At 46.6% G+C, this 26,751-nt stretch overlaps 1 protein-coding gene across 3 annotated transcripts in view; it reads right to left on the bottom strand.

Moving 5' to 3' along the window:
• Positions 1–26,751, bottom strand: part of RORA (RAR related orphan receptor A) — a gene marked incomplete at its 5' end in the record, with an annotated part of 352,476 nt that overhangs the window by 67,220 nt on the left and 258,505 nt on the right. The window contains one exon of one of the 3 annotated variants that reach the window (XM_081887709.1): positions 12,470–12,603. The exons of the other annotated variants lie outside the window; for them this stretch is intronic. Coding sequence (XP_081743835.1) covers positions 12,470–12,500 — 31 coding nt within the window. Of the gene's footprint in view, positions 1–12,469; positions 12,604–26,751 lie in introns of those variants that run through there. 3 annotated transcript variants of the gene reach the window in all.

Below are 26,751 nucleotides of genomic sequence, written 5' to 3'. Positions count from 1 at the left end.
TTGTGCCAGGACTTAAGAGAATGTTGGGAAATGTAAGCAAAATCCCAACAGAGCTTCACTTCTTAAAGGAAGGATGCTGGAGCAGAAACCCACCTGGCCTGGAAGTCACTGACCCTCCATCAGAGGTGGGCAGGTTATGAATACTCAGCAAGGGAGTATTGCTCTCTTATTGCTCTGGACATGAATGATTCCACAGATGTTTCGGCTCCAGAGTGAAGCCCCAGCTAAAACTTAAGCCCTGGACACCAAGGTAACATAGGACAGGGAAATAATGACAGCCAGACTCTGAAAGCTGCAGAGCCAAGGCAGGAGGATGCAGTTTAGAGACTTTACGAAAGGTACCAAAAATGACTCAATTTCTCTCTCTCTGTGCTCAGGTTTGTTGTTGGCTTTCACACAAAGCCTCGAGAATAGCTTCAGAATCCCTTTCTTTAAATGTGTCTTTCCCTTTTGTCATAAGCTGAGAAAAAGGGGCCCATTTTCCAACTTTTTTTTTTAAAGGTTTCTGTTCTCACCCGCAGAGACCCAGCTGGTGAAACTCAGCTGCCTCCCTCCACAATTCTTTGTCCTGCGCTGATGCTTTGATGTATTTGCCTGCCACAAAGTGTGCTTTGCTCTCTTTGATGTCAAACTTTATGTGGCTTGATTACTACTAGCAAGATGACAATGCAGCCAGTCTTCCAAGTCCCCTCCTGTCTAATACAGCAGATTCTTTGCAGACCCCAGCTGTGTCCATGCAGATTTGCTTAAGAGCACTCTGTTGTGACAGCCAAGCAGACATGAACTTTAGAAGGGGGCCCAAATGGCTCTGAGGGCCAGTTTACACCATCACCAAACTCAAGCAGCAAAGCTACTCCTGGGCTATGCACCTAAAGCTGTGTATGTTTGAATGACTCTTTCTTGAATAGGGAACTCTGTGCAGATAGAAAAGTACTGTATTAGGAAGAAAGTTCAGCCTACGTGTCTCCCTTAGTATGCCACTTTTCTATGTGCATGGAGTGCCCCCACCCTGGCCTTTAAGGGAAGTATGCAAACAAGCAACAGCCACTAGCAGGTTCAAGTGGTAAAATCAAGGAAAAGCTTAGATACTTCTTTTATTGGATTTACATACCACTGCATATTTAAAGAAGAGAAGGATTTCAAGGCAGCTTTCAATGAAACACATTCCAAATAACAAGCAGAAAAAAAAGATCTACAGGAACAGCATCAAGAAGGAGCAAACCAGGTGTAAGAATTAGCTCCCCCACAAAAACTGCAAAAGAGAAGTTTTAATAGACAAGCACCTGGGACCTAAGGAGGGACACATTCAAGTCCATGAAGGACATTCCACACAGCTCCACAGTAAAGACCCAGACCCTATCCTCAGGGAGACCAGTCGGAATATGATGGAACCTGAAGTCAGCCCTTCACAGGTGGCCTTTGGAGAAACTCACTTCATCCGCCTTGATTATATAAACTAGTCCCAAGTGCAATAACTTTCAGCCATAAAACAAAAGCAACACAGGCATAAAATTTGGGTACAAAAGTGATGAGTTTCCAAGCAATCTTCACTCCTTGTTTGCTGCTGCAGCTCTGGTGCTTACACAGTGTGGGTGAGCTGACTGAAGCTATATCCTGAAATGACTAAAATAAAAATAGTTGGCAGGATCAATGTCCAGGATGAGGACAGAGGAGAGCTGGAATTCCCACTGACTGCTCCACTGCTAAGCTCCACTTAAGCAGCATGACTTGCAGTCAAGTCCTAAAATGATTCAGATAGACATTTCTGAATGTAAAAAGAAGATGTACTTTTCATTCAGATTTTCCAAGTACTGGCTTTCATGAAGCTTCTAACACATACACTCACACTTTTTCCTATGTAAACAATCTGGTAGGGGTGTTTGTGTGCATGTCTGCATGCACAGGTGGCTGCTTTCAAAAACTCAGGGAAAATAATACAGAAGGTTTTTTTCCAAATAGAAAATGAGCTTACAGATTTGCAGAGCAGCAAAAGGCAATTGTTGCACACAAGAATGTACAGGAACAACTTGCTGCTTTGCTACTGATCTTTGCAAGCTGCTCTAGGAGTCTTTTCAGCCTAAGAGCATGGTAAAAAATGTTTTAAATAAATAAACATAAAACTTATTTTTGGACAATAAACACCAGGTAACAGACCCCATAAATACATACTAAACATAGGAAAGGTTACAGAAGTTCCCAGTCCAGTGGCAACACAGAGCAGAAACAACTCAAGCAGCTGTTTGTTCCCTTCCATACCACAGCATAAATTGAATTTATACTGGGCTAACCTAAGCTGGGCCAGCCTTCCCTGAACTGTCCTGTGGTTTTGCACAACAGCTCTCATCAGCCTCACCTTAGAACAGGACTGGAGGGCACCAGGTTGCAGAAGGCTGTACTAGAGTGAGACAAGGGAGTCCTGCTCTGCTAAGAGATGATTTTGCCTGGCTAGAATGCAGACCTCCGTCTGGACCATGTGGTTTGCAGTTGCCTGGAGCTCCAAGATATTCCTGGAGATGGAAAATCAAGAATTGGGCCACCTTCGGGAAATCTCTGTTCAGAAGAACATCTAAGCATCTTCCAGCCTGGTGGGAAGACTGATCAGCGGGAAGCCGCCTGCTCAAAACAGAGGTCTGCCTCGCTTGATATGCTCAATACTATAAAATCCCCATGTCCTGTGCATTTTCAGTCACACTACCTGCCTTACCTGCAGGAAGAAGACCTGCATAGGCACAGGACAGGAAGGGTGGTGGTGCAAGGCAGTTCTGATCACTACAGTACTGACAAGCCTTTATGCACCGGCCCTGTGCAGGTATATGGTTCAGCTATGCTTTGTTTTCATAGCTATGTTCACATAGACTAAAGGCAAACACTGGCCACAAATCACAACACAAATCCATGGTTTCTGGGTTTCACAAAGCATGGCTTCCATTAACCATGATTAAGTGTGCATTTGCACCCATAAGCCATGGCCAAGAAAACTGCCCCATCTTGCCAGCCTCTACTGGCATGGGAATGAGTTGGTCTCCATGTTGCAAACTGGTGCACACCTTCCAGGGGCAGCAGGGCTTAGTTTGGCAAGTTAAGCCTTGCATGTAGGGGCTCTTAGTTAAGGTTAAAGCCACACACCATGGGCAGGCACTCCAAAGCATTAGAAGAGAAAGTGTGAACTCAAAAGTCTTGGTTTCCATTTCGTAAGGCTCAGACTGAGAACAACGAAAGACTTTTGAGAATCAAGAATCTTTCATCGACCCCAACAGGCCTGAGAGGCGAGAAGAGCTTCAAGGCGGTGGCAGAGGGGGTCTCTGAGACAGCTGCAGAACCATTTGCACAACACATTCCTCAGCCATAAATCTTCAAGCAAAAAGGCACATCCTGAAAGGAGAGAGTGGGCTGCTCACTTGATCATTTCGAGTTGCAATTGCTAATTGTAATTGGGAGATAAATACCGTACCAAAAAGGTGAATGCTTTAAAGTTATGCTCTGACTGCCAAAGTAGAGCAAAAGGAGGAAATGAAGAGAACCTTTTAAATCATCCAGATTGGCAGATTTTATCATAATTTAGCCAACCATTTCTAGAAGTCTCTTGGACAATTATAGCTGGGCACAAAAAAATAATGTGTGTTTCTCTCCAGGCTCTGCCAGGAAAGGAACAGTCAGAATCCAATTTTTCTTTTTTTACCAGAAAGATAATGCTATATTTACCATATATTGTCCTAACAAATTGTTGATACGGAGACTGGGAAAGGTGGGGTTGAATGAGGCTTTGAAGAGGTGGCAGGGAGGGACTCCTGAGGGAGCCATGCCTTAGTGTGACCCAGACTGGTCTTGACAGTGAAGTACCACAAGGATGCAGCTGATCTGAACCTCCCACTCCCTTACTCAACTCAGAACTGGATTTATAGTTTGAACAAGGAATTGCAGTGTACACAGCTATGTGCCCCAAATCATACCATCTCAAGACCTGTCCTTTCAAGATGTCACCTCTCTGGCCACTGCTTGAGTGCCAAGACCCTGGTGCAAATCAAAAGGCGGCCTACAAGTTACACAAGGGCACTCTCCATTTCCCCTACTCTCTTGCGTACATCCTGAATTTGTGGACCTCCAATGAAGCTGAATGTTGGAAACTGCAGGACAGATAAAAGAAAGGACTTCTTCACAGAGCACACAGTTAAACAGGACGCAGTGATGACTACCAACTTGGATGGCTTTAAAAGATGGCTAGACAACTTCATGAAGGATAAGGCTATCAATGGCTATTAGCCACAAAGACTGTGTTGGGCCTCCACAGTTGGAGGCAGTAAAGCGTCTAAATACCAGTTGCTGGAAGTGACAAGAGAGGAGAGGGCTCTTGTGCTTGGGTGCTGCCTGTCGGCTTCTCCCAGGCATCTGGTTTGCCACTGTGAGAACAGGATGCTGGACTAGATGGGCATTGGTCTGATCCAGCAAGCACGCCTTACGTTCTAAATATTTCTTAATGGAAAAATAGCACACAGTCCATTGACTCGTATCCTGATCCTACACCCAGGAGCAAGGACGAAACTGTGCCCTGTTGGTTCAGTGTTCCTTGCAGGGCTGTCTCCCAGATTGGCTGTTTGATTTGTCCAGTGGGTGGGGTTATCCTCAGTAGCAGAAAAGTATGACGCCTTGGAAGGTGCAGGACAGAACGTGCACTGCGTCAAAGAACATTCCTTACATCTCCCATTTCACGAGGTAATCCCACCTGCTTCCCAAAAACCCACAAGAACAGCCTGGGTGCTGCCATTACCTAACATGCCTCTGAACTGCAGGTATTTCCAGACAGGTGTGTTCATTAATGTGCCATGAAAAACAACAACATACACACACCCCTCAGCCAAGGGCCTGATCCTGCCACATTACGCACACTCAAGTTTTCATTGACGTCAGTCAAGCCTCTGTGGGTGGAGTACCTACACCAACGTGTTTTGGGAATATTTCCCCCCTCTCTCAGTGTTGCACAAGTTAAAACAGGCTTAACATTTTCAAGTCATGAAACTGCCAAGCACAGCAGTGAACTCACACAGCAGAACATGCTCTCTTTTGCTGCGAGTTCTTCACAGGCAACGGATCAGTGTCCACAGACATGGAGATCACTCAAGAGCTGAAACTCCTTGGAGATCACCAAGGGCTGGGTCAGAATGAGGGGTAGATCAGACCACTGGGAAGACCTCTGGCACAAAACCCCTACTGAAATGTGATCTTCCACTTCTTATCAGCCACACTTTTTCATATTGGTGAATTTGGCAAACTGTGGTTGATATTAACCAATGCTTTGTTTGAAACATGGCCACTTCAATCCATGCATTATGAAGGTGGCTTGCTTCAACACAGTTCAGATTAGCCACGGTTTATAGTTCAGATGTAACACTAAACTGTGGTGAATCCAAAATGGATTTGAAAGCCCACCAGCAGATTCCTTTGTGGTTCCACATGCATAGCTAGAACTGTCAAGACAACACTGGCATAGTCTTATACAGTTTCACATTTCACTGCAAGGGAACTTACGGCACAGGAGTTCTCAGGGGTCTGTGCCCCACATCAGCGTGCATTTGCACTGAGTTTTGGTCCAAGACACAGAATCATGAAGTCAGATTGGGCCTTGATCCCTTGCTCAATGAAGGAAATCCAGAGACAGACAGCGTCTGATACGTGACTTTCTAGCCTCTGCCTGAAGGTGTTGAAGGCATCAAAATCACTGGCTCTGTCCTGCCAAAAGGTTCTCAGACAGAAAGCAAAGACCCTTACCGCAAGCTGTTGTGATGCTCACCAATTTAAATAGCTTTAAAAGAAAATTGGGCAAATTCATGAGGATAAGGCTAGTACTGGCTACTAGCCATGATGCCTGTTTGCTACCTCCAGGATCGGGGAAATGCAGCTCTTAATACCAGTTGCTGGATAACAATAGCAGGGGAGGGCTACATCTCTCATGTCCTGTTTGCTAACTCCTTGTGGGCATTTATTGGGGGGTATTGGGTTGTTTTGTTTTAATTATGTATTTTGTGATTTTATATTGTGATTTTATGTTGAAACTACCCTGAGACCTGTGAGTATAGGGTGGTATACAAATTTAATAAATAATAATAACAATAAAAATAGGAATCTCTGGACTAGACTACATAGATCTGTAGTTTGACCCAGCTTGGCTCTTCTTACATTTGTAACCTTTGAGAAGCTGAACTCCAGAGGCCTCATGATAAGCGTGAGAGCAGTCCACACAGTAAAGGTCCACACTTACCGTATTTTTCGCCCTATAGGGCGCACCTAGGGTTTTTTGGGGGGGGTAAATAAAGGGGGGAAAATTATTCTCCCCCCCCCCCAGGCACAGGGCCTCCCAAGGCTTGCGGATAGCTTCCTGAAGCCTGGAGAGCGAGAGGGGCCTCTCGCTCTCCAAGCCTCAGCGAAAGCCTGCATTCGCCCCATAGGACGCACACACATTTCCCCTTCATTTCTGGAGGGGGAAAAGTGCATCCTATAGTGCGAAAAATATCTTTGATAGCACGGCTGGGAAAAGAATTCCTCAGTGAGACTCCAGGCCTTCTGGACTAGATGGACCAATAATCTAAGAAAGCACACGGCAGCTTCAGCTATACATGTGGAATTGCACAGGGATCTGATGGCAGGTTTTCTTCTCTGGGAGGGTCTAATCACAAGCCATGAGGACTCTGGCCATTTCCAGGCTTGAATCGATTTATTTATTTATTTCCTGGTGCCGTGCATATACATAGTTGCACATGAGTCGAACACGAGTAAGTCGGGGGGTGCTTGTATGCTTACGATTGCTGCCAAAGATCTCTGAGGAGGAGAAGAAGATGGAAACGAAAAAGATTGCATGCTGTTATCACAGGATGGACAACTGCATGGGTATCCCTGCAATTTTGGTACCCAAAACACTAACAGGCCCCCAACCAAAAGTAAAACAACAACAACAACAACACAACCCTCTTTGACTAACCCTCTGAAATCAGTACAGATACGTGCTGAATGAAATAAAACTACAAGGAACCTGGATAGCAGAGCAGCCTGTTGTTACTTTTGGGCACACCTCCATGACAACATCTTGTCTTGCTGCTCAGTGACACCACCACTCAGTATTTGCATAAGCATTATGTCATAGTGCTTCATATACATTGTCTCCAGGTGGCCTTAGGTAAGCCTCTCTCTGGCCAATCCTCTGCAGTTAAGGATTATTAGTGTAGCTTGAAGGACTTAGAACCTGCTAAAGGGCTATGCAAACATTTTATATTATTGCTATCATCACCAGGGTCTATTATTAGTATTAGTATTATTTGTGTACCGCCCTTCATCTGTAGATCTTGGGGTGGTTATATTATTAACAACACCTAGTTTCACATAATCCTCACACGATCTCTGACTGAATAATTATAAAACCTCAACAGGTCTTCAGGGGAGTTGACTGAGGAGAGCTGGGGGACAAACTAAGGTAGCTGGTTGCCCAGGAGTGCTTCCTCAGAAGTTTTCCTGGAAATTGGCCGTGATCACCTCGAGTCTAGCGTCTGAGCAGGCCCTGAACCCATCAATGGGCCCTTTTATTGCTGCCACTATTCCCCACATAAGAACATAAAAGAAGAGGTTGCTGGATCAGGCCAATGGCCCATCTGTTCCAGCATCCTGTTCTGATGGTGGCTGACCAGATGCCCCCATGGGAAGCCCACAAGCAGGATTTGACCACAAGAGCATTCTCTCCTTCTGTGACTTCCTGCCACTGGTATTCAGAAGAAAGTCAGAGCCATCCTGGCTACTAGCCATCGAGAGATAGCCTTTGTCTCTGTGAATTTAGCTAATCCTCTTTTAAAGCCATCCAAGCCTCTTTTAAAGCCATCCACACTGCCTCCTGGGGGAGCAAGTTCCACATGCATGAAGAAGGACTTCCTTCCCTTGTACACAATGGTCCTGTTCGTGCTTTATGAAGCAAGAAAAGGGTATCTAACATAAGGCTACCAGCTCACAAACCATCTTTGGTTAGGAAGCTCATTTGTTTGAAGGAAGAGAGTTAACGGGTTTCTGCCTCCCTATTATTTTAAGACACAGAAATTTGTATATTTCACTTTTGTTCTCCTTCATCTTCAGAGCAGTCATAAATAATTACATCTCCTCAAAACTCCAATGACGGCACCAAGAATAAATAAAACATCATAACCACCTAAACATATTTCTGCATCTCCCGCCAATGTATTTCAGTTTACCATTTTTAAAGTGGCTTTCCTCATTGCTTCTGGTCTGATTCTGTTGGAACAAACCACAGAGAATCCATTCTTTCCCGGCAGCCAGAGGTCAGTGCAACACAAGAGGTATGGGGTTTTAGGAAGAGCAGGAAAGGTGGGGGGATCATAATTTTCACAAACCTATTTGCTAGGGAGACCTAAGAAGGCAAAAAGCAAATGTAGCCAAGCTTCACTCTAGCATACATTTCAACTACAGCATTTGAAATGAAATGAAACGAAATGCCAGATAGTAAAAGTGTCACAAGTCAAAACTGAAGATAACTCAACACTGACATTCACAGTAATTGCAAGAGATCAGTTGTCCCCGATCATGGCATGGCAGGCGGAAAGATCTGCACCTAAATGCACTTAGCGAGCCCAGGCAAAAGTAGCGTATCAAAGACTACATCCCGCAAAAAGCTTTTGCAGGGACCTTGACAAGTCATGCCACTGGCACCAGCGTCTTTCTCCTCACCCCATCCATAGGCACTCCATTAAAACCCAGTCCTCTCTCATTGTTTCCATTTTATCAAGCAAGCCTGGCCCAATATATTTCCCATGCATTAATACAGGAGCTGGCGGAGGTGAACAAGCCAATTGAAACATAGGGGATACAAGCACAAGTGATGCCCTAGTGCAGAGGTTTTCACGGCTCCCTTGGCCAACTGCATTCTTTCTGCGGCACCCCTGTGGGTCTCAGGAGCCCAGTTATGCCACCCCTTGCCTGCCAAGCTGGCAGCCTCTCACCCTTTTTCAAACACCTTCCCTTGTGGAGTATTCCCTCAGCCTCCTCTCGAGAGTCCTCCAGGTAGCTGCAGCAGCCACCCCTGGTCTCTGAGACGCCTCCTGGCAATCAGCATTCCCTGGCCAGCCCCAGAGCCACCATTCACCTGGGGAACTTGTAGCCAGGGCTGCAGCAGCAAACAGCTGTGGAAGTCTTTGGGAAGCAGGGATGCAAGAGGGCATCAGAGGGAGGGAAGGAAGGAAAGTGCGACAGAGGCCAGCGTTGCCTGCAGCACCCTGGACCAGCATTCAAGGCACTCCAGAGTGCCCTGGCACACTGGTTGAAAATCACTGCCCTAGTGCATTTCCCATTCATTTCAATGGACTTGAACAAAGTTACTTCCCAGCGGATCATGGATCATTGCTCAGACTTATGCTACTCTCTTTCTGTCTCCCTAAAGGGCACCCCAAATCTGCAACCTCACTGTGGCAGGGCTGCAAGGTGGGATCAGCTTTGCACTCCATGTTGCTTAAATAGCTCAAAGCTCAGAGGTTTCTGCAAGATTCCATTACTGAGCCACCCTGGCTGCACTAAGGCTGCAGTCCTAAATGCAGCTTCCGAGGAAGTCGTATCCTACTAATTCACTAGGGTCTGATTCCAAGTCTGCCTGCTTGGGATTGGGACGTATTTTAGGAAGTGTTTTCAGTTATAAATAAATAAATAAATAAATAAATAAATAAATGATTAAAAAAAATAGGTTAGCACAATAAGCTTCAATCCAATGTACGGTATGTTAAGTGACTTAATAACAATACCAGGAGATCTTAAAAAAACCTTATTGATCTTAATTTATAAATTAGAATTGTGGAAGAGCTTGTCTAATGACAAATCCTAGGCATGTTGTGTTTAGTGGGGCTTGCTACCAGATGGATTTGCCTAGGAGTAAGTCCTACTGAACTCAATAGGTTTTACACCCAGGTAGACATGCAGAAGTTTGGGCTGCACTGCTAAAAAGAGACTATCAATTTGTTTTGTGATTTCTTGTTGCATTTGCTCTGGGATACACATTGAGATACACTTCTTAAACTTATTATGCAACAAAATAAGACTTAAAATAACTACTCTGTGCCATATTTATACTGGTTTGCATCCTGATTCCACCCTTTCCAGGAAACCAGATCCAAGGTTCTAATAATGTCTGCAGTGCCTCTTTCGGCTGATCAAACTTCTCCTACACCCAAAGACAAAAAATGTATAGGCCAAACTAGACTTTAATGGAATGTTAACAGTGTTCATTTAGTACTTTGCTTCATAAAAAAGCAACAAATATACCAATCTGTTTTCAGAAGAATCATCATGAAAAAACACACCACAGCCCCATCATTAAGTGCCCTAGTCAGAAAGAGAAATCCAGACTGTGTATTCTTTTCAGAGAAACAACACCATGAAAATTGTGTTACTTGATAATAAGGTATATGGTGTTTCTACAGAATTCACTATCAAGATGGTCAGATTATTTCAATTTAGTTATTTTTTAACTATGTGAAATTGCAAAATCACTTTGTTATACTGCAGAAGAGCTAATTGAAAACATTCCACAAAAAGTTTTGCATTTCTTTCTCACACAGACAAAAATGCAAGCCTTCCGCTGGTTTTCTTGAAACCAAGGCAACTGAGGACAGACACTGACTGGGATTTTAAAAACCTCTGATTTTCCATGATCCAATCAAGGAAGGTCAATCCAGTTCTTCCTTTTAGCTCCTCTTTTAAAAATGGATATGATTCTAAAAACCGACTATTTTTGCCTGTGCTGGCTTTTCATAGCAGAATTCCAGAGACTTTGTAGAAGTCCTGCCAAATGGGATAAATCACATTTTAGAGACCAGACATGAGTAACACAGCCTGATCCATGTCCCCTGTGCAACTTTAGTCAATGTTACGCTGAACCTGTGCTACAGAGGAGGGGTTGAAAGTACGGTAATCTCTTCCCATTTAAGTTTGTGGGGAGAGCATAAATTGCCTTCTTGCCTTTGAATAACAAGAGATCCTGCAGAGCCACAAAGGCTGACCTTTGACAGATGTCTTGGCTGAGCTGAATTCAGAACAATAAAATATAATAAGTGTAAAGACTATCTCACATGGGAAACAAAATCAACACAGCAATTGACAACAACTGATAAGCTTTATAGCTGGGGAAGGGACACTGTGGAGAACACGGGGTTAGTGCGGATTATGCCTGACTATTACCAAACACCACAGAAGACGGCATTTTGGATTAATGGTCTTTTTGACCGGCATGCAAAGGGTTTTGCTCACAGCTGTCGGTCACAATTCTCCTTAGCCTAACATCTCCTTTCCACAGCTTAAGGTAATTATCCTCAAACACTTTCGTTCAGACCCAGTTCAGTTTCCTGCTATCATTTTCAGGCGACAAAGAGTTCCTTGCAACCCCAAAGCTTACCCACTTTCTGCCACATCTGCTGGTCCACTGAGGCTGTAGTCCTATGCCCTGTTTCCTGGGAATAAGCCCCACTGAAAACAGTGAGATTTATATCCAAGTAAACATGCACAGGATTGCTGCACCGCAAAATAGATCATCTGGCCAGTTCTGGGTCCTATCAGTCATTTTCAAATCCAAACCCAACCTCATTGTGAGAAAGTAAAATATGAGGGAAATGGAAGGTAACCACAAACATGTAGGGCTGAGAGGAGAATTTGTTACTCTGCAGTTGGGCACATGTCTCTGGTGTCCCTCTCCATCACTGCCCCACAGAAATAATACATGCTTCAAAGTTTCCCCTCAATTCAATGTTCTGTCTGTTCTGGGCGAGGAGAATGTTTCTGAAGCTATGCATTCCCCTCAATCTTTAACAATAGGCAATGATCACATCTAAAAGAACAATCACGTTTTAAAGACTTCAAACTTTGAAGGATAAATAAGTTACAGGTCCTTCTACCTCCAGTGCCCTCTCTTACCGTGCAGAGTCTATGTCTGGAAAGTGGGGGCGGGGGGGTCCATGTGGCATGTAAAGTCCAGCACTCTGCAGACCTCAGACCACAACTGGGTTGGTGGCACACGAAGACACCAAAAACCAAGCAGACTCACTGCCAAGGGCAGACCGGCCTCTCCAGGACGGGGCACCTGCCCCGGGGTCAGCTCAGGCGGGCCAGAGGCCCCTTTCGACGTTTCCGCCAAGAGGCTTGCACCCCGAGCCAAGGGGCGTCATGTGACGAGGGGGGCAACTTCGGGAGGTGGATTCCGAGCAGTTACTTTACGTAACGCAAACGAGCGGACCCGGAGTTGCCTCTCGCCCGCCCCGTCCTGGCACCCCGGATCGCCCCCTCACGCCCCCCCCCAGCCCCCGCCCGCAGGCACCGACCCGGCAGCGGCGGGAGCTCGGAAAGCGCCTGGGCTGCCGAGAGCGCCGCTTTCCTGGCGGGTCCCGCGGAGCCCGAGAAAGCAGCGCCGCAGCCCGGGCGGATCGGGCGCCGCCGCGCGGCTCACCTTTCATCGCGGCGATCACCAAGCACAGCATTTGGCGGCGGCGGCGGCGGCGGCTGCGCTCTCGGGGCTCTCCGGGCGCCTCCTGCGCGCTCGCGAGGCAGCGTCCGCCTCGTCAGCAGCGCCTGCCAGCAGCCCCGACCGGCCCTCTTCGCAGAGGCAGCAGCAGCAGCAGCAGCGGCAGCCTCCGCCTCCTCCGGCGCGCCTCGGCCCAGCTGAGGCGCCATGTGACCGGCCCGGCCCCCCCGCCCGCCCGCCCGCCAACGCGCGCCGCCCCGGCTGCCGCTGGAGGTGGGGCAGGGGGACCGGCGGGGCGGACGCTGCTCCGGCCCGCCCGCCTCCTCCTGCTCCTGCTGGGGCCCGATCCGCGGGGGAGGGAAGGCGCCCCTGAGCCGGCTCCCCGGCGGGCCTCCTCGGCACCAAGCGCCGCGGACTTCGGGGCCACTTTCTCCCGAGGCAGCGGGCGCCGCAACCCGGGGATCCGGACGAGACCCCCCCCCCCCGGGGAAGAGTTGGCAGTTTGGGGCCGCCTGCGAGGGGGCGTCTGCGCGTGTTTCCAGACTCCTTGCGATGGAAGGGAAGGCGATTTCTCGCAGCAGTTCTTTATAATGTTTTAGACGCTAAAAAAAAATTCCTAAAACATTTTTTTAAACGTTAACCTTCGTCTGATTGAGCTGCGCAGAACCCCAGCTGGAAGGCCAGGCAGCGGAGGTTACTTTCGGGGAGATGGGCTTAGGGTCGTCATCAGCGCTTTGGCTTACTCTTGTGTCACACAAGGTGACAACCCTGAAGTCTCAAAGCTATTTAACATACACACAAAATCAGGGGGGCGAGAAAGAGCCCTGATATTTCCCTGACATTCAATGCACGTTTGCATTGAATCGGTCCTGGGCGCTGCCACGGGCCCCAGTTCAGCTTCATGACTTCTTCTGCAGGAATAAGGAAGCCAAGTGGGTTGGCCTTTGAAACTTGCTTCAGCACTAGTGACGGTCCTCCAGGCTGTGTTTCTGTGTCATATATGATCTACAGTACTTGAGATTCCTGCATTGCAGGGCTTGGGCTTGGGGCCCCTGAGGTGTCTTGCAGCCCTACAATTCTGTGAGGGTAGGTGCCTAGTCTAGGGGGTGCAAGGTGGGCCATGCGGCATACACAGCTCTTTCCTCCAGCAGAGGGAGGCAGTTGGGGCATAGGAAGAGTGTACCAGGGGTTTTCTCCCCCCCCCCCCAATTACCCCCTTTCCTTCAGCTTCTTGTATCATCTCCCCTGTGGAGACTTTTAGACTCTGGACAGGGACTTGGGCAAAGCTCATGGATGACACTGTGAAAAGATGTCAACAGCAAGTGGTCAGCTTAGGCCACTCAGGCCTTGTTTTCAGCATCAAGGCTCAGCTCCAAAATGGGTGAGAAGGAACAACACTTGGTGAGAAAAGGTGGGACTTCCCAGTCTTTGGAGGCCACCTGCTTCTCAGCCATCTCCTTTACCTATTCAGTGCTTCCAGGTGTTGTGAAACACTGCACCAACCCACAGGCCCAGCTCAAGTCTGCGATAAACAAAACTGGACAGCCCTATGTCCCAATATCCAGGGGTTTGCCATAGGGCTGGGGTGGCTGGCTTTCACCAAGGGTGCAGGCCTGGGCTGGGGGCAAAAATTGCACCTCCCCCCTCTGACTTGCAGGGGCTAGGAACCTGCCTGCCCACCATGCACTCCCCAGGCTGCTCCTCCACTGCTCTGGGCGGCCAGCATCACCTGGCCAAGGGCACAGGGAGCGTAGGTATGTCTCTGTCCACATCAGCCCATCCATACACACTATTCACATGTGAGCAATGTAGGCACCTGGACCCTCAGTCACTTTTGCAAATGGCTTCATGGAAGACACACCCTTCAACACATACGCCCTGCTTCCTGGTCCCACATGCAGATGCTGTGTAGTGGGCCGGAGTCATTATTGCCAGTGTCCTAGAGCCATCCAATCAGCTTTTAGCTGCTGCAAAGAAGTCTTCTCAGCCTTTGTGCTGATGGGAGCCAGTCAGTCCACAGAGGATCGGCTCCTGGGGTCATTCTGCAGATGGCACATGAGGAAAACACCAAGGAGGAGTTGCTCTACATGTGCCAAAGCTAAGCATTCAAGAACACTGAAAAGGCAAGAGGTGCTTCCGTTTCAAGAGAATGTTCCTCAAGTTGTTACTTGAAAGGCAACACATGAAGATCTGCATTGATGGATATAATGCATTCCTAATTATTATTATTGTATAACTGCAAGATTATTGATTAATCTTACAAGGCTGTGACTACGATGAAGGGACCTTCCACTTCTGATTCTGCCACTATGCTGTTGGCATGTGAATAGGCCAACATGTGGTCTTGCCACACAGAGTGAGGGTGTGTGCAGAGGGTGCCTGTCTCTTGTCCTCTGCACTTACAAAACTGAATATTGTGTCTCTGCTGTGTTGTTACATAAAGGTAAAGGGACCCCAGACCATTAGGTCCAGTCGGGGCCGACTCTGGGGTTGTGGCACTCATCTTGCTCTATAGGCCGAGGGAGCCGGCGTCCAGCTTCCGGGTCATGTGGCCAGCATGACAAAGCCGCTTCTGGCGAGCCAGAGCAGCGCACGGAAACACTGTTTACCTTCCCACTAGAGCGGTACCTATTTATCTACTTGTACTTTGAGGTGCTTTCGAACTGCTAGGTTGGCAGGAGCAGGGACCAAGCAACGGGAGCTCACCCCGTGGCGGGGATTTGAACTGCCAACCTTCTGATTGGCAAGTGCTAGGCTCTGTGGTTTAACCCACAGCACCACCCGTGTCCCTGTGTTGCTACATGGTGTTTGTCTATTATATGTTGAGTGGGAAAGAGTACATGGATGTGTCATTATGTTTGTGGCATGTATATCTAAGAGCGGATAAGCGCAGGCCCGTCTTTTTCCCGTGGCTGCATATGAAGGGCCCACAGCATCTGGAACCAGTCCTACTTGCACTTGCAGGCTGTTTAAGAAGAAGAGTGTCTCTGAGAATGGCACTCCTGCAAGCACAGCTCTTGCATCTGGGAACAGGAAGCAGGGCCTCCATGCTGAAGGGCATGTCTTCCACAAAGGAACGGCAAGCCTTTTGCAGAATCCATTTTTTCTCTCGTATTTGGTTATTGTGTTTAGTTGCATTTTGCTGGCCTTGTGGGAGACGAAAGCAATAATTATTACATTTAAACTGAATGAACTGCAGATGTTCTGGTCTCGGAAACTGTATTTTACTTTTGGCAAGTGCTTACATAATGGAGAAAGAATGAAAAGCAGGAGGGGAAAAGAAAAGGAGCAAAAAGCTCCCTGTCTGGTTACCTTGTGAGCTCCCCCCCCCCCCGGAAAATCCACATTTTTCTTCTCTTAAATATGAAGGAGACAACAGAGCAAAGGTTTAAAGGCATTTCTTGGGGCGACAGATGTGCGCAGGAGTTTACCAGTTCTGTGAAGGGGAGTGCCATCTCTTGGATTATAGATATCTATATATTCTGGAAAGTTGTTTGACTGTCTTTCTGCTTGTTATTGATACATTTGGACACCTCTTAAGATATCGCTACCAAATCTGTCATGATGGTTCCTGACAGTGAGGAGGAGATTATAATATGCAAATGTTATGCAATTCAAATAAGTCAAAATCAGTGACATTTGGATAGGTTTAGTATGCCATCTTGATTCAAAGTGTCATCCAACTGTAGCTAAACATAGATGAAAACTTGCTTCTTGATCGCTGGAGCCACTATGCCAAATTTGATGACAACATCTTAAGAAGTTCCCAATCAGTGTTGTTTTGACCGGTTTGGTCTGCTAGCTTGATTCAATGGCATCCAAACATTGAGTAAAACCTGCTCTTTGTTCTCATGAACCATCATGCCAGTTTGGTTCTGTTATATTAAGAGGTGTTCCAGTGCATAGAGACAGACAAATCACTTTCCAAAATACAGTATATAGCAAAATAATATTAAAATGAGTTTAATATATTACTGTTCTTTGCATTATTTATTGTAAGGAGTAAGTGCACCATTAAAAATAAAAGATGACCAACTGAAAAACAAGAAAGTGTATAATCTGAAGCTCTGACTGAAGCATATTGGGCAGGACTCTAGAAGTTTGCCTAGTAGGAATCTAGCTGTGTTTTATCTCTTCTGTGATGTTTCCTTTTCCTTCTCTTTAATTGGTTTGAAGTGTTGTGTGGTTAAGAGGTGAGAGACTGAGGTGAGCAGGTCAAATCTGGGGGGATCCCACTCTCTGCGGAGGTGGCTTTCCTCCTATTTTAATTCTTTAGAGATGCATCCAAATCAAAAAGCTATTAATATCTGCCTGAGGGTGAGGGGGATGTATTAAGAAGACCTTTATCTTCTGCTTAACCTTGCTCTGGTAATGGGAATGAGAGACTCTCACAAGATGAACCAGCAGAGCACCGGAATGATCAACTGCCATGGCTTTTATGTGGCTCAGTGACACTATCAGCCCACGAAAAACCGATATATTTTTAAAAGCAAAATCATGAAGAGGCAGCCATAAGAAAGGAAGGGCTGCATGTCAAAGACAAAGATCTGTATATGAAAACACACTGCTTTTTCTGCAGTGCCAAGCAGTGCTATTTTTCTAGAAGGAGAGGTTACTGAAACTCACCATGAACGCCTCTCTTGTTTTCTTAGAATGGCACTGGCGCCCACCTGAGTGAGTTCCAGCAGAAGAAAAATAAACACCTTGGCAAAGACTATAATTCAATTAATGCTTTTTATGCAGAGGGTCCCAAGCAGCATCCCTAGTATCATCTTCGGGTAAAAGGATATCAGGCAGCAGAAGTGTTCAGGAAGAGACTTCTGCCCTGTATCTTGAGAGCATTTCATTCTTTTCTTTATTTCATGAAATGTATGAAATGCCCCCCAGATGTTGCACTACCCGCTCCCATGATTGCCTCCCTTGTTTTCTTTCAATGACAATGCCACTTTTACCCGAGAGGTGCCAGAACTGAGCTCCAGTGCGTTCCAGATGAAAAAAAGCCCTGGTGCTAAGTAATGATCGTTACATATTTCCATAAGTGCTATATTCTGATATGTAGCTAACCCCCTACCTCCAGCTCACCCACATCATTCCAATGGTCTCTTTTGTTTTCCAGGCCTGCTTTTATTCCTTTAAGGACCTCCCTTTGTGCCACATTTCCAGGCACATGTCTGTGCTTAAAAGCACCGTGTCCAATACTTTTTTCTTTTATTTTTTTGCCCTGGAGATCCCTCCACAAAAACCTGCTCTTTGCTGCTGAATCAGAGCAAATGGCAACCCATGGAAAACACAAATTGCCATTTGTTCCGATTCAGCTTTAAAGATTCCAGGGCAAAAGGTAAGTGTGGGTGGGCCCTAAATCAGGGATGGGGAACCTGGTGACCCTCCCAATGTTGGGCTATAACTCTCACTGTCCTTGACCATTGGTTGTGCTGCCTGGGTCTGTTCAGAGTTGTAGCCCAAGAACATCCAGAGAACCCCAGTGGAATGCTGATCTAAGCATCTGTAAAATACCATGCAGTGTACAAGGAAGCCCAACAGGGGCAGTGAGTGGTCTGTGTTTGCTTTAGTGGGTTATAAAATTCCACCCTGGAAAATGGATTAGATTATCATCTGTCCAGGACTGCAGAAATAATATGAAGGGTCCATTTGCAGTTAAAAGGGTTGGGGGGGGGCATGTGGACACGATGCCTAACATCTCCACCACTATGAGCCTATGGTTGCTTTGCAATAGCTCAGCAACGCAGTGCCCTGACATTTGGATGCACCAAGACAACGAACTTGAGATTCAGAAGGGGTGTATGGGGGGGGGGGAGAGAGACTGGCTTCATGTATTTTAATGCAGGGTTAGCTCACCCTCTGCATATCCTTATGACATGGCAAGGCATGTCAGGCCATTGGTTTGAGCGGTGTCACAGCCCATTAAGTCTTCTCTGATTGTCAGATGTTTAACCTTAAGGTACATAGCCTTGAATTATTATTGATCAGTGTTTGTTTCCAGCCCGAATGAAGAGAAAATGGTAATCAGGGATGACATCTGATGCAGTGGGCTGTTTGTGGCAGTCGGTCTCCAATAGATGCAAATGCATACACACCCCAGACGTACAGTATATCTAAAGAAGATACTGCCACCAGCATTTTAAGTGGACAATATGGTGCCTGCTCTTGACCATTAGAGCAGGACCCAGAGTTTTTTTGCCTCCTCTTTAAGCAAGCAAGAAAACAAACAAACAAACAAACAAACAAACAAACAAACGGAGGTAGGTCCCTTAGGGAAGAATGCAATGTTGCCTTGGGTTTGAGTTCCTGCTAGGGTCAACTGATTAGCCATCCATTGTTGAACATTCCATGGTGCCTAGGTCGCCACTGTGCAGATGGCAGATTATCCTTTCTGCCACAGTATTGTATCCAGGGATTTTTTTTTAGCCAGAATACATCGGAACACAGCAGGGCTTTAAAGAGGCTCTTCAGCCACCCAGGCTAACAGAAACCTTCCTGTGCCTCAACTCTGGAATCTGCCCTGCCTCTCCAACTCATGCATGCAAGCAGGAGGGACAGGGCAGCTTGTAGAGCAGACGTGCAAGGAAGAAGCTTCTCCACACATTAGCTCTGCGTGTCCACAGAGCAGCCCTCCCTTTTCTACTGGCGAGGAAGCAGGAGGGGCAGAGCAGCGTTCCTGCACCTTTGTTATAGGGAAAAAAGCACCGATTGTATCATTTGTTAGCACCAGTATAGCAAAGATTCTCCAGCTGTCCACCAGCTAGAGCTGCAGGCGTCCCCAAAGAGGAGCCCAAGGAGGCCTCAGGGGCCAACAGCATTCATTTCAGGGAAACGCAGGAGGCAGTTCTCCTAGCTAGCTGAAAAGACTGGTGCTGCTAAAATTAGGGGCAGGAGTGCAGTGATATCAGGGTCTTGAGGATGTTCACTAGTTCTGGGGAAAGCAGTTCCCAGATGAACACAAAAATGTATTTAGCAAGCCCTGAAATGCACTGAAGAATGCTACCTGTGTATTATTATTTATTGTCTGCCCTTCACCAGCAAGTCCCAGGGTGGGTTACAACAATTTGCATTGCAATACAGGGACCAGACTAGATGACTCTATGGGGTACCTTCCAACTCTACAATTCTATAATTTCCGATGCTATAATTTCCAATGCAATAATTTATAATGTTGCAATTGTAATTTAGGGGCGCGGGTGGTGCTGTGGGTTAAACCACAGACCCTAGGACTTGTCGATCTGAAGGTCGGCAGTTCGAATCCCCGTGATGGGGTGAGCTCCCGTTGCTTGGTCCCTGCTCCTGCCAACCTAGCAGTTCGAAAGCACGTCAAAGTGCAAGTAAATAAATAGGTACCACTCCGGCGGGAAGGTAAACGGCGTTTCTGTGCGCTGCTCTGGTTCGCCAGAAGCGGCTTAGTCATGCTGGCCAGAAGCAGTACAGCGGCTCCTTTGGCCAATAAAGTGAGATGAGCGCCGCAACCCCAGAGTTGGTCACAACTGGACCTAATGGTCTAGGGTCCCCTTTACCTAAAGCTCTTCTAAAGTACAATTGGAGGAGTTCAGCTGTATTGGTTCTGAGAAATACAGAGGAAATACCCAAACGGTTCTTCCCTCTGTAGGAATGTGGACAAGCAAAATAATCAATTTTTGTGTGTGTGCATGTGTTACAAAATACCTTTTTAAATAACTATTGACATTTCTATCTGGGCATGCCACACATCAATGATGGATTTCCCTCTCACACGCAAAGTGGCAGCTTTTACAGGGCAGCGTTTGCCCAAGTGGACATTGTCTGACCAGTAGCAGATTCCTCACTCCTGCTAAGCATACATATGCTTTATTGAAAAGCATTTTTCAGAAAAGGCTGAAAATAGTATCTAATATCTGGCATTTCTCCAAGCTCACTTTTAACACCCAGATAATTTATTTATTTATTGCATTTGTAGTCCCCCCTTTTCTCCACGGAGCTCAAGGTGGCAGCATAGGTGGTTCTTCTCATTTGATCCCCACAATAAACCTGTGAGGAAAGTTAGGCAGGGAGGCAGGACTGGTCCAAAGTCATATGCAGTGAGCTTTATCCAAGTGGGGATTCCTAGGAACACAAGAAACTGCCTTATACTGAAGCAGAGCATTGATCTATCTAGCTAAAGATTGTCCACACTGATTGGCAGCAACTCCCCAGAGATGCAGTCTTTGCCAGCACTACCTGGATGTGTCACTGGGGACTGAACCTGGGACCTTTTGCATGCAAGGAAGATGCTCTGCTGAGCTATGGCCCTTCCCCAATTAATACTGCTAATAATATTAATAATCATTTAAAGGCCCATTGGGTTTGACAAAAGTTAGGGAGGAAGGAGCTTTCCTGATTCCTTGGTGCTCACACACATCCCAGCTATGACTGACCATCTACCTATCAACTAAGGACCTCTCTAGGACCTGCTTCCTGATCCTTCCAACCAGACATGCCAGGAATCAAACCTGGGGTTTTCAGTGTCTTGAGGAGGCGCCACTGAGCTGGGGTGTTCCACCCCAAAGCATACAGCATAGTGATACCATCATGACAAGTGGATACAACTTCCAAGAAAGTTTTGTGTTGTATTTTTCTGACACTGTTTTTTTGACGCTGAGCTCTTGCATATTTTTTGCTAACTGAATTGTCTTTGTGTTTTACTGTTGCAAATCTCCCAGAGGACTTGGGCCAATGGGCAATTTAGAGATGGAATGAATGAACAGATAGGCAGCCACCAATAAAAGCTGGTCAAAGGGGCTGATATCATCATGTGAGCTGCTCAGTGTGCAGAGGGGGCATCCTGGCTTCCTCAAGAAAACAACTGCCTTAAAATTTGGATTAAAATTTCTTGATGCCGGCACACCCTACAGAAACCACCCCCAACCCAGTGCCCTCCAGATGCGTTGATCTTCAGCTCCCATTAGGCCTAGCTAACATGACCAAGGGTCAGAGATGATGCAAATGGTAGCCCAAAACATCTGGAGCAGCTCCAGGTTGGGGAAGGCGGCCCTATGCCATAGAAGTTGCTTCAGCACAGCACATAAACTAGGTAAGATTAAGGAGTGTGGATGTGAAAGAGACCTTAATCACTTCTTCTTGCTTGATTAGAATATTATTTTTTTAAAAAATATGTGGCTGGAAACTCATTAGCATCTCCATTCTATTACTGGCAAGAATCCTTCAAGGATGTGTCATGCAGACACTTCGTTCTTGATTATTTCAGCTCAGCCCCAAATCACTGTTGACAGGGCTACTCAAAGGCTTGTCAGGGAATAGAGAAACATTATGACATTCTTTCTCCACATCACCTTCCATGCCATGAAATATAAGGGTCAGGTCACAATGGATAAGGAGCCATGGGAGATGCTCCCGTATAACGAAGAGGTTATCTTGAGCAGAATGCTCTGCGGGGATTGGGCTAAAGGCTGCCCACCTCTCTCTCTTGCCCTCAAACCCCTTCACCAGCACCACTGGGGTAGGGAGGCGACTCTTAGCAAATCATGAACTTGGATTCACAGTTCAGAAGCCCTGCTGGCAACCGGCATCAAAGGAATTGAGAGCATCTGGAAAGGGGAACACTTTGGTTTTTATGGGCTTGGGGACCAATCAGCTGCTCATGGTCACCTGATCATAGCTCAAGTGAACTGGTCCAGGATCTACTACCACTGCATATATGCTGAAGCTAAGCATGCAAAGACTGGATGGGTAAACTGGGATGGTAGATGAGTGGACGCCTCATGTAAAGTTATTATCTATTAGGTATCTGCTGAAGTCCATCCTGCTTTCTTGACCTTTCCATAGCTTATTTTGGGTGGTGGAGTGGTTATCCTCCCTCCTTACTCTACCGATACAACTGAAATACAGCTGAGAAGATGAGACCTTTGCAAAACCAATAAAATCATCACTATGCAGCAAAATCCTTTGCCGAACAATGAAAGTTTTTATTTGGTTTTTTATTGTTTTATCTGTTCTTGTGGTTTTCTGTCCCCCTCTAATATTTTAATTCTTCTTATTGTGACTTGCTCTGAGGCCCTCTATATGACGAGAGGGAAATAAATAAATGGTTAATTGATATTTTCTTGAATGTATAGTAAGTAACACAAAGGCTGCAACTCTTTAGTTAGGAGTATACCTAATTAAAATCAACGTGAACTACTTCTGAGCAGACATGGATAGAATTGTGCCATTGGCAACTTTCTGGACCTCCCACCCTGTTCCCTGCCTGTACATGAGTGGGTGTGAAGGAATGCTCCAGCCTAGCCCCCACCTCCTCCCAGTCTTACTTCCTGGTTGCCATGAGGCCTAAGGAGGGGTCATGCGGCAGGTGGAGGGACCCTGAGGAGGAGTGGGAGGAGCTTGGATAAATAGATATGGAGGACCATGGGTAGCGTTCCCAGCAAGGTGAGAGTTGCAGATTCTGAACCCCAAGAAGTGTTTGATCCCAGGGAGTGTCTTAGCGGCTTAGGGGATGGTGATCCACCCTCTGAAGAAGACCCACCCTCTCAGAGGCACTTCCTGTCACCTCCCTTCCAGATCTGCTCCCCAGAAAGCAGATGGACCTGCAACCCACATTAGATTCTATCCTCACAAAGTTAACTCTGCAGGCAGAGAATTTGTGCAGCTTCAGTCACCTATGGTGCAAAAAGCTCCTTCGTTTGCTCTTGGTTTTTGATATGCATAGTTATAGTCTGAGCAGCAGAAAAGACAAAGGGTTGGGGAAGACATTTGTGGACAGAGTTCATGACATTGAATAATTCCTGGGAATCTGGATGTGTTACATAACCAAATGAGGTGGCTGATGAGACTCCCTGAAGGGCGTGTGTCTGCCCTCCAAAGTCACTCTCCAATTAAGTGGGTGGAGCTGTGTTATTAAGATTGACGTCCACCATCCAAACAATAAATATGCCTGCCTCATGCTGTTTAGGATTGATGATTAGGGTGGCCAAAGGCTAAACACTACCTTCAGGAGGAATGATGCATTTGCAAATCATGATATCATAAGCTACAAGGAAGGGGACCGGAAGAAGGTCCCTAGTTCTCCTTGGCATCTCCTCTGGGAACCCACCTGCTCATCCAACAGCTCTTGTGCTGCTCCCTGAGACAGAACCTGTCCATCTGAGATTTCAGTAAACCCTCCAGGCATTCTCTTTGTCAATGAAGAACTTCCATTCCCATTGAAAATGCTAATATGTTGGAGGACTAGTACCATGATTTGCAGGTAACATTCCCTTCCCCAGCCTGCAAGGCCCTCAAAAAGGGGGGGGGGTTAGCGACTCAGTATGTGGTTTGTGCTTAACTACTATTACTTCCTTTGTTTACCATCAGTGGTTCTCAATTTTGGGGGGGCAACTTCTCCCTTGGTTCCATAAACTCATGCTCAGTGCCCCCATCCTCCTCTATTAAATCCATTATTCAGAATAGGGGTTTGCATGATACACCGAGGAAGATAAGGGCACAATAAAATTGGAAACAGTGACAATTGTAACATGGATTCAAAATCCAATTAAAACTATTTAGTTTAATCAATTCATCAGAACTGATTGACTGATCCAGTGATACCAGCTTTTCAAAGTCTGAAAATCATTTACGTCCAGCATCCCCCAGCCACCCCTTTACCTCTTAGCACCCCCTCTAGGTAATCCCACGGCACCCCAGGGTACCACCTGCTTTAAACTCTGATTTATACCCTGATTTTCCTCCAAAGAAGCTTGAGGTGGCAAAAATTCTTCTCCTCCTGCCCATTTTACCCTCAAAACAACCCTGTGAAGGAGGCTGGACTGAGGCAGAGAGGAACTGGAAAACCCAGAAGAGAACCCTGAAGAATTCCCCCAGAACTCATTGCCGTCTGCTTATTCATGCTAAACTTCACAAAGATAGACGTCCCTGTAGCTCTCATGCCCACACCTAAGTGATGCCCAGTTTCAAGAGGAGCAGAGCTGGAGAAAACAGGTTGTCCCATCTGGTTCAAGAAAACGCCCATTATGTCAGGTCTTAGGAGGAACATTTCAAAGAGTCATACATACACCGTCTCTGCAAACTTTTATTGGTGCATCACCTCCCTTTAAATCCATAGGCCTGGTTTGCTTTCACACACCAGGGTAACAAAGAACCTCCATTCAATTTTGGTACCTTTTTGCACCGTTCTTCCAAGGAGCTCAGAGTGATGGCTGATGGGACTTAACCTTACAGGGCGGGGTAAGGGGAGGAGGCAGAGATGGTCTCTGGCCAGGAAGAGAAGTTCTTCTAGCTCAGGGATGGGTAACCTCAGTCCTAGGGTCCAATGGGGCCCTCCATACCTTTCCACCTGACCCTCGAGACCAGGTCACACACCAGCCTGAGTCACACATCTCTCCAGCTCTGTTTTGCACGCTCCTTGGGTAGAGAAGGATGTGTGAGCCTCCCCCCCCCCCCCCGCTCCATGACAGGCAGGCTTAATTTGCTATACTGAAATCTGTTGCTTCCATTTGCTTCCTATTTGTGGTCCACTTCCATGTGTTGTACAACCTTGTGGCTTCTGTGAGGGCTGTCCTGGGAAATTTCCTTGCCCACTCCCCAGCTTCCTTCCACCCTGAAAGCTGCCTGGCTCCACCCATTACACCTCTTTTATTTGATGTTGCCATGGCAGCCATTCACAGCACTGAAGAGGCAGGCAGGACTTCAGCTCAAGTTTTAAAATGTGCACTGAGAAGTGACTTGGCTCTTTGGCCATAAGGGGAACGTTAAGGAAGCCTTGGGATCTTCAGCATTTTCATGGGCAACTGGGGCGCTGGCTGCACTCAGATGATAGTTTAAGATTGCCTTGTTTGATCACTGATCATTGCACTTTTATTCTTTTTATCACTAGCCGTAAGAAGAATTATAGCACCACACAGTGATGGGGGGGGGGGGAGGCTGCAGCATCCCTCTGCCGGCTTGCTCAAGAGATCTGCCTTACACCACACTAGGTCCTCGCAAGTCAAGTTGGCTCAAGCAAGCGAGCCATGCCGCAAGGGAATCATAGTTGGAAGGGACCCCAAGGGTCATCTAGTCCAACCCACTGCAATGCAGGAGTCTCAGCTAAAGAATCCATGACAGGCAAACAAAACAAAATGAAGCACTTGCTCACCTTTGTCCCATTGAAATCAATGGGGCTCCAATGTGCTTGGCTTTGATTGGAGCGTGACCATACATAACTCCAGGAAAATCAAGGCCACCTGCAACTGTCACCTGTTTCATAGGCAGGGAGAAAATGAGGCAGAAATGCATTCGGTGGGGAATTTGCTCCTCTAAGAAGCCCCAAACCAATGAAAAATATAGACTGTCATGGATACTTTCAGCTGTTGAATCACTTGGGGGCGGCTCTTGCAGGAAAAAGTAATGCATACGATGCCACCGTGTACCATTATCATTACTGCAAGCGACAGCCTCAAATTTCTCTTTTCTGTATAAAAACCACTTCCTTTTATTATTGGATTTTGCAGAGGCTTTCACCAAATACCACGAAGCAGCAGCCCTTTCACAGTGTGCCGTCTGCAAACCACAATGCACCATGACAGTTGCCGGGTCAGGGTGAGGTGGGGGCAGGGAGACCCTCTCTCAAATGCCAGTTTAAAATGAATGTTGCCCAGTGCCAGAGCTGCTGCTGCCCACCAACACAGCACTGGGAAGAGATTTTCTAAGCTGCTGAAATACATTTACAAATCAGTGACACACAGAGAGAAGAGGTGGATGCTGTCAAAACAGTTTGTTTACAGCCCAAGAGAGAACAAAACGAAGCAGGAAGCTCTGCAACATACTTTAAAACACACACAAATGCACACACACCCTTTTTGACGCACACATTTTTGAAAAATGTGGTTTCCTTTTGGCGCTAGAAAGAAGCTGTGACTCTGCCGACAGCAGAAAAGAGGGATTATATATTATTTAAGTAAAAAATGCTTCTATGGCTCAGGGAGGATTACAAACAAATTTTAAAATCAACGTAATTATACCTCAACACCCCCCGATAATGAATGTCAATGTGGGGAAGTAAAGTGACATTCCCTGGCAAAAGCCCGTCCCGCCCTTGTGACTGTGTTTTAACTGGCAACCAGCGCCACAGGGTTAGGTGCTCTCTGAAGTATGCAGTTCCCCGGCCACTGAGGGCTTTCAAAGGAGAAAGAAAGAAAGAAAGAAAGAAAGAAAGAAAGAAAGAAAGAAAGAAAGAAAGAAAGAAAGAAAGAAAGAAAGACATCTTGGATTTGGCCCAAAACCCACCAGAAAAGAAATGGGCATGCTTC

This window comes from Podarcis melisellensis (assembly GCF_964234715.1).
Source record: "Podarcis melisellensis genome assembly, chromosome: 14".
Taxonomy (NCBI): Eukaryota; Metazoa; Chordata; class Lepidosauria; order Squamata; family Lacertidae; genus Podarcis; species Podarcis melisellensis.
Note: the sequence above shows the minus strand (reverse complement) of the source record. Positions and strands in the feature narration are given on the sequence as shown.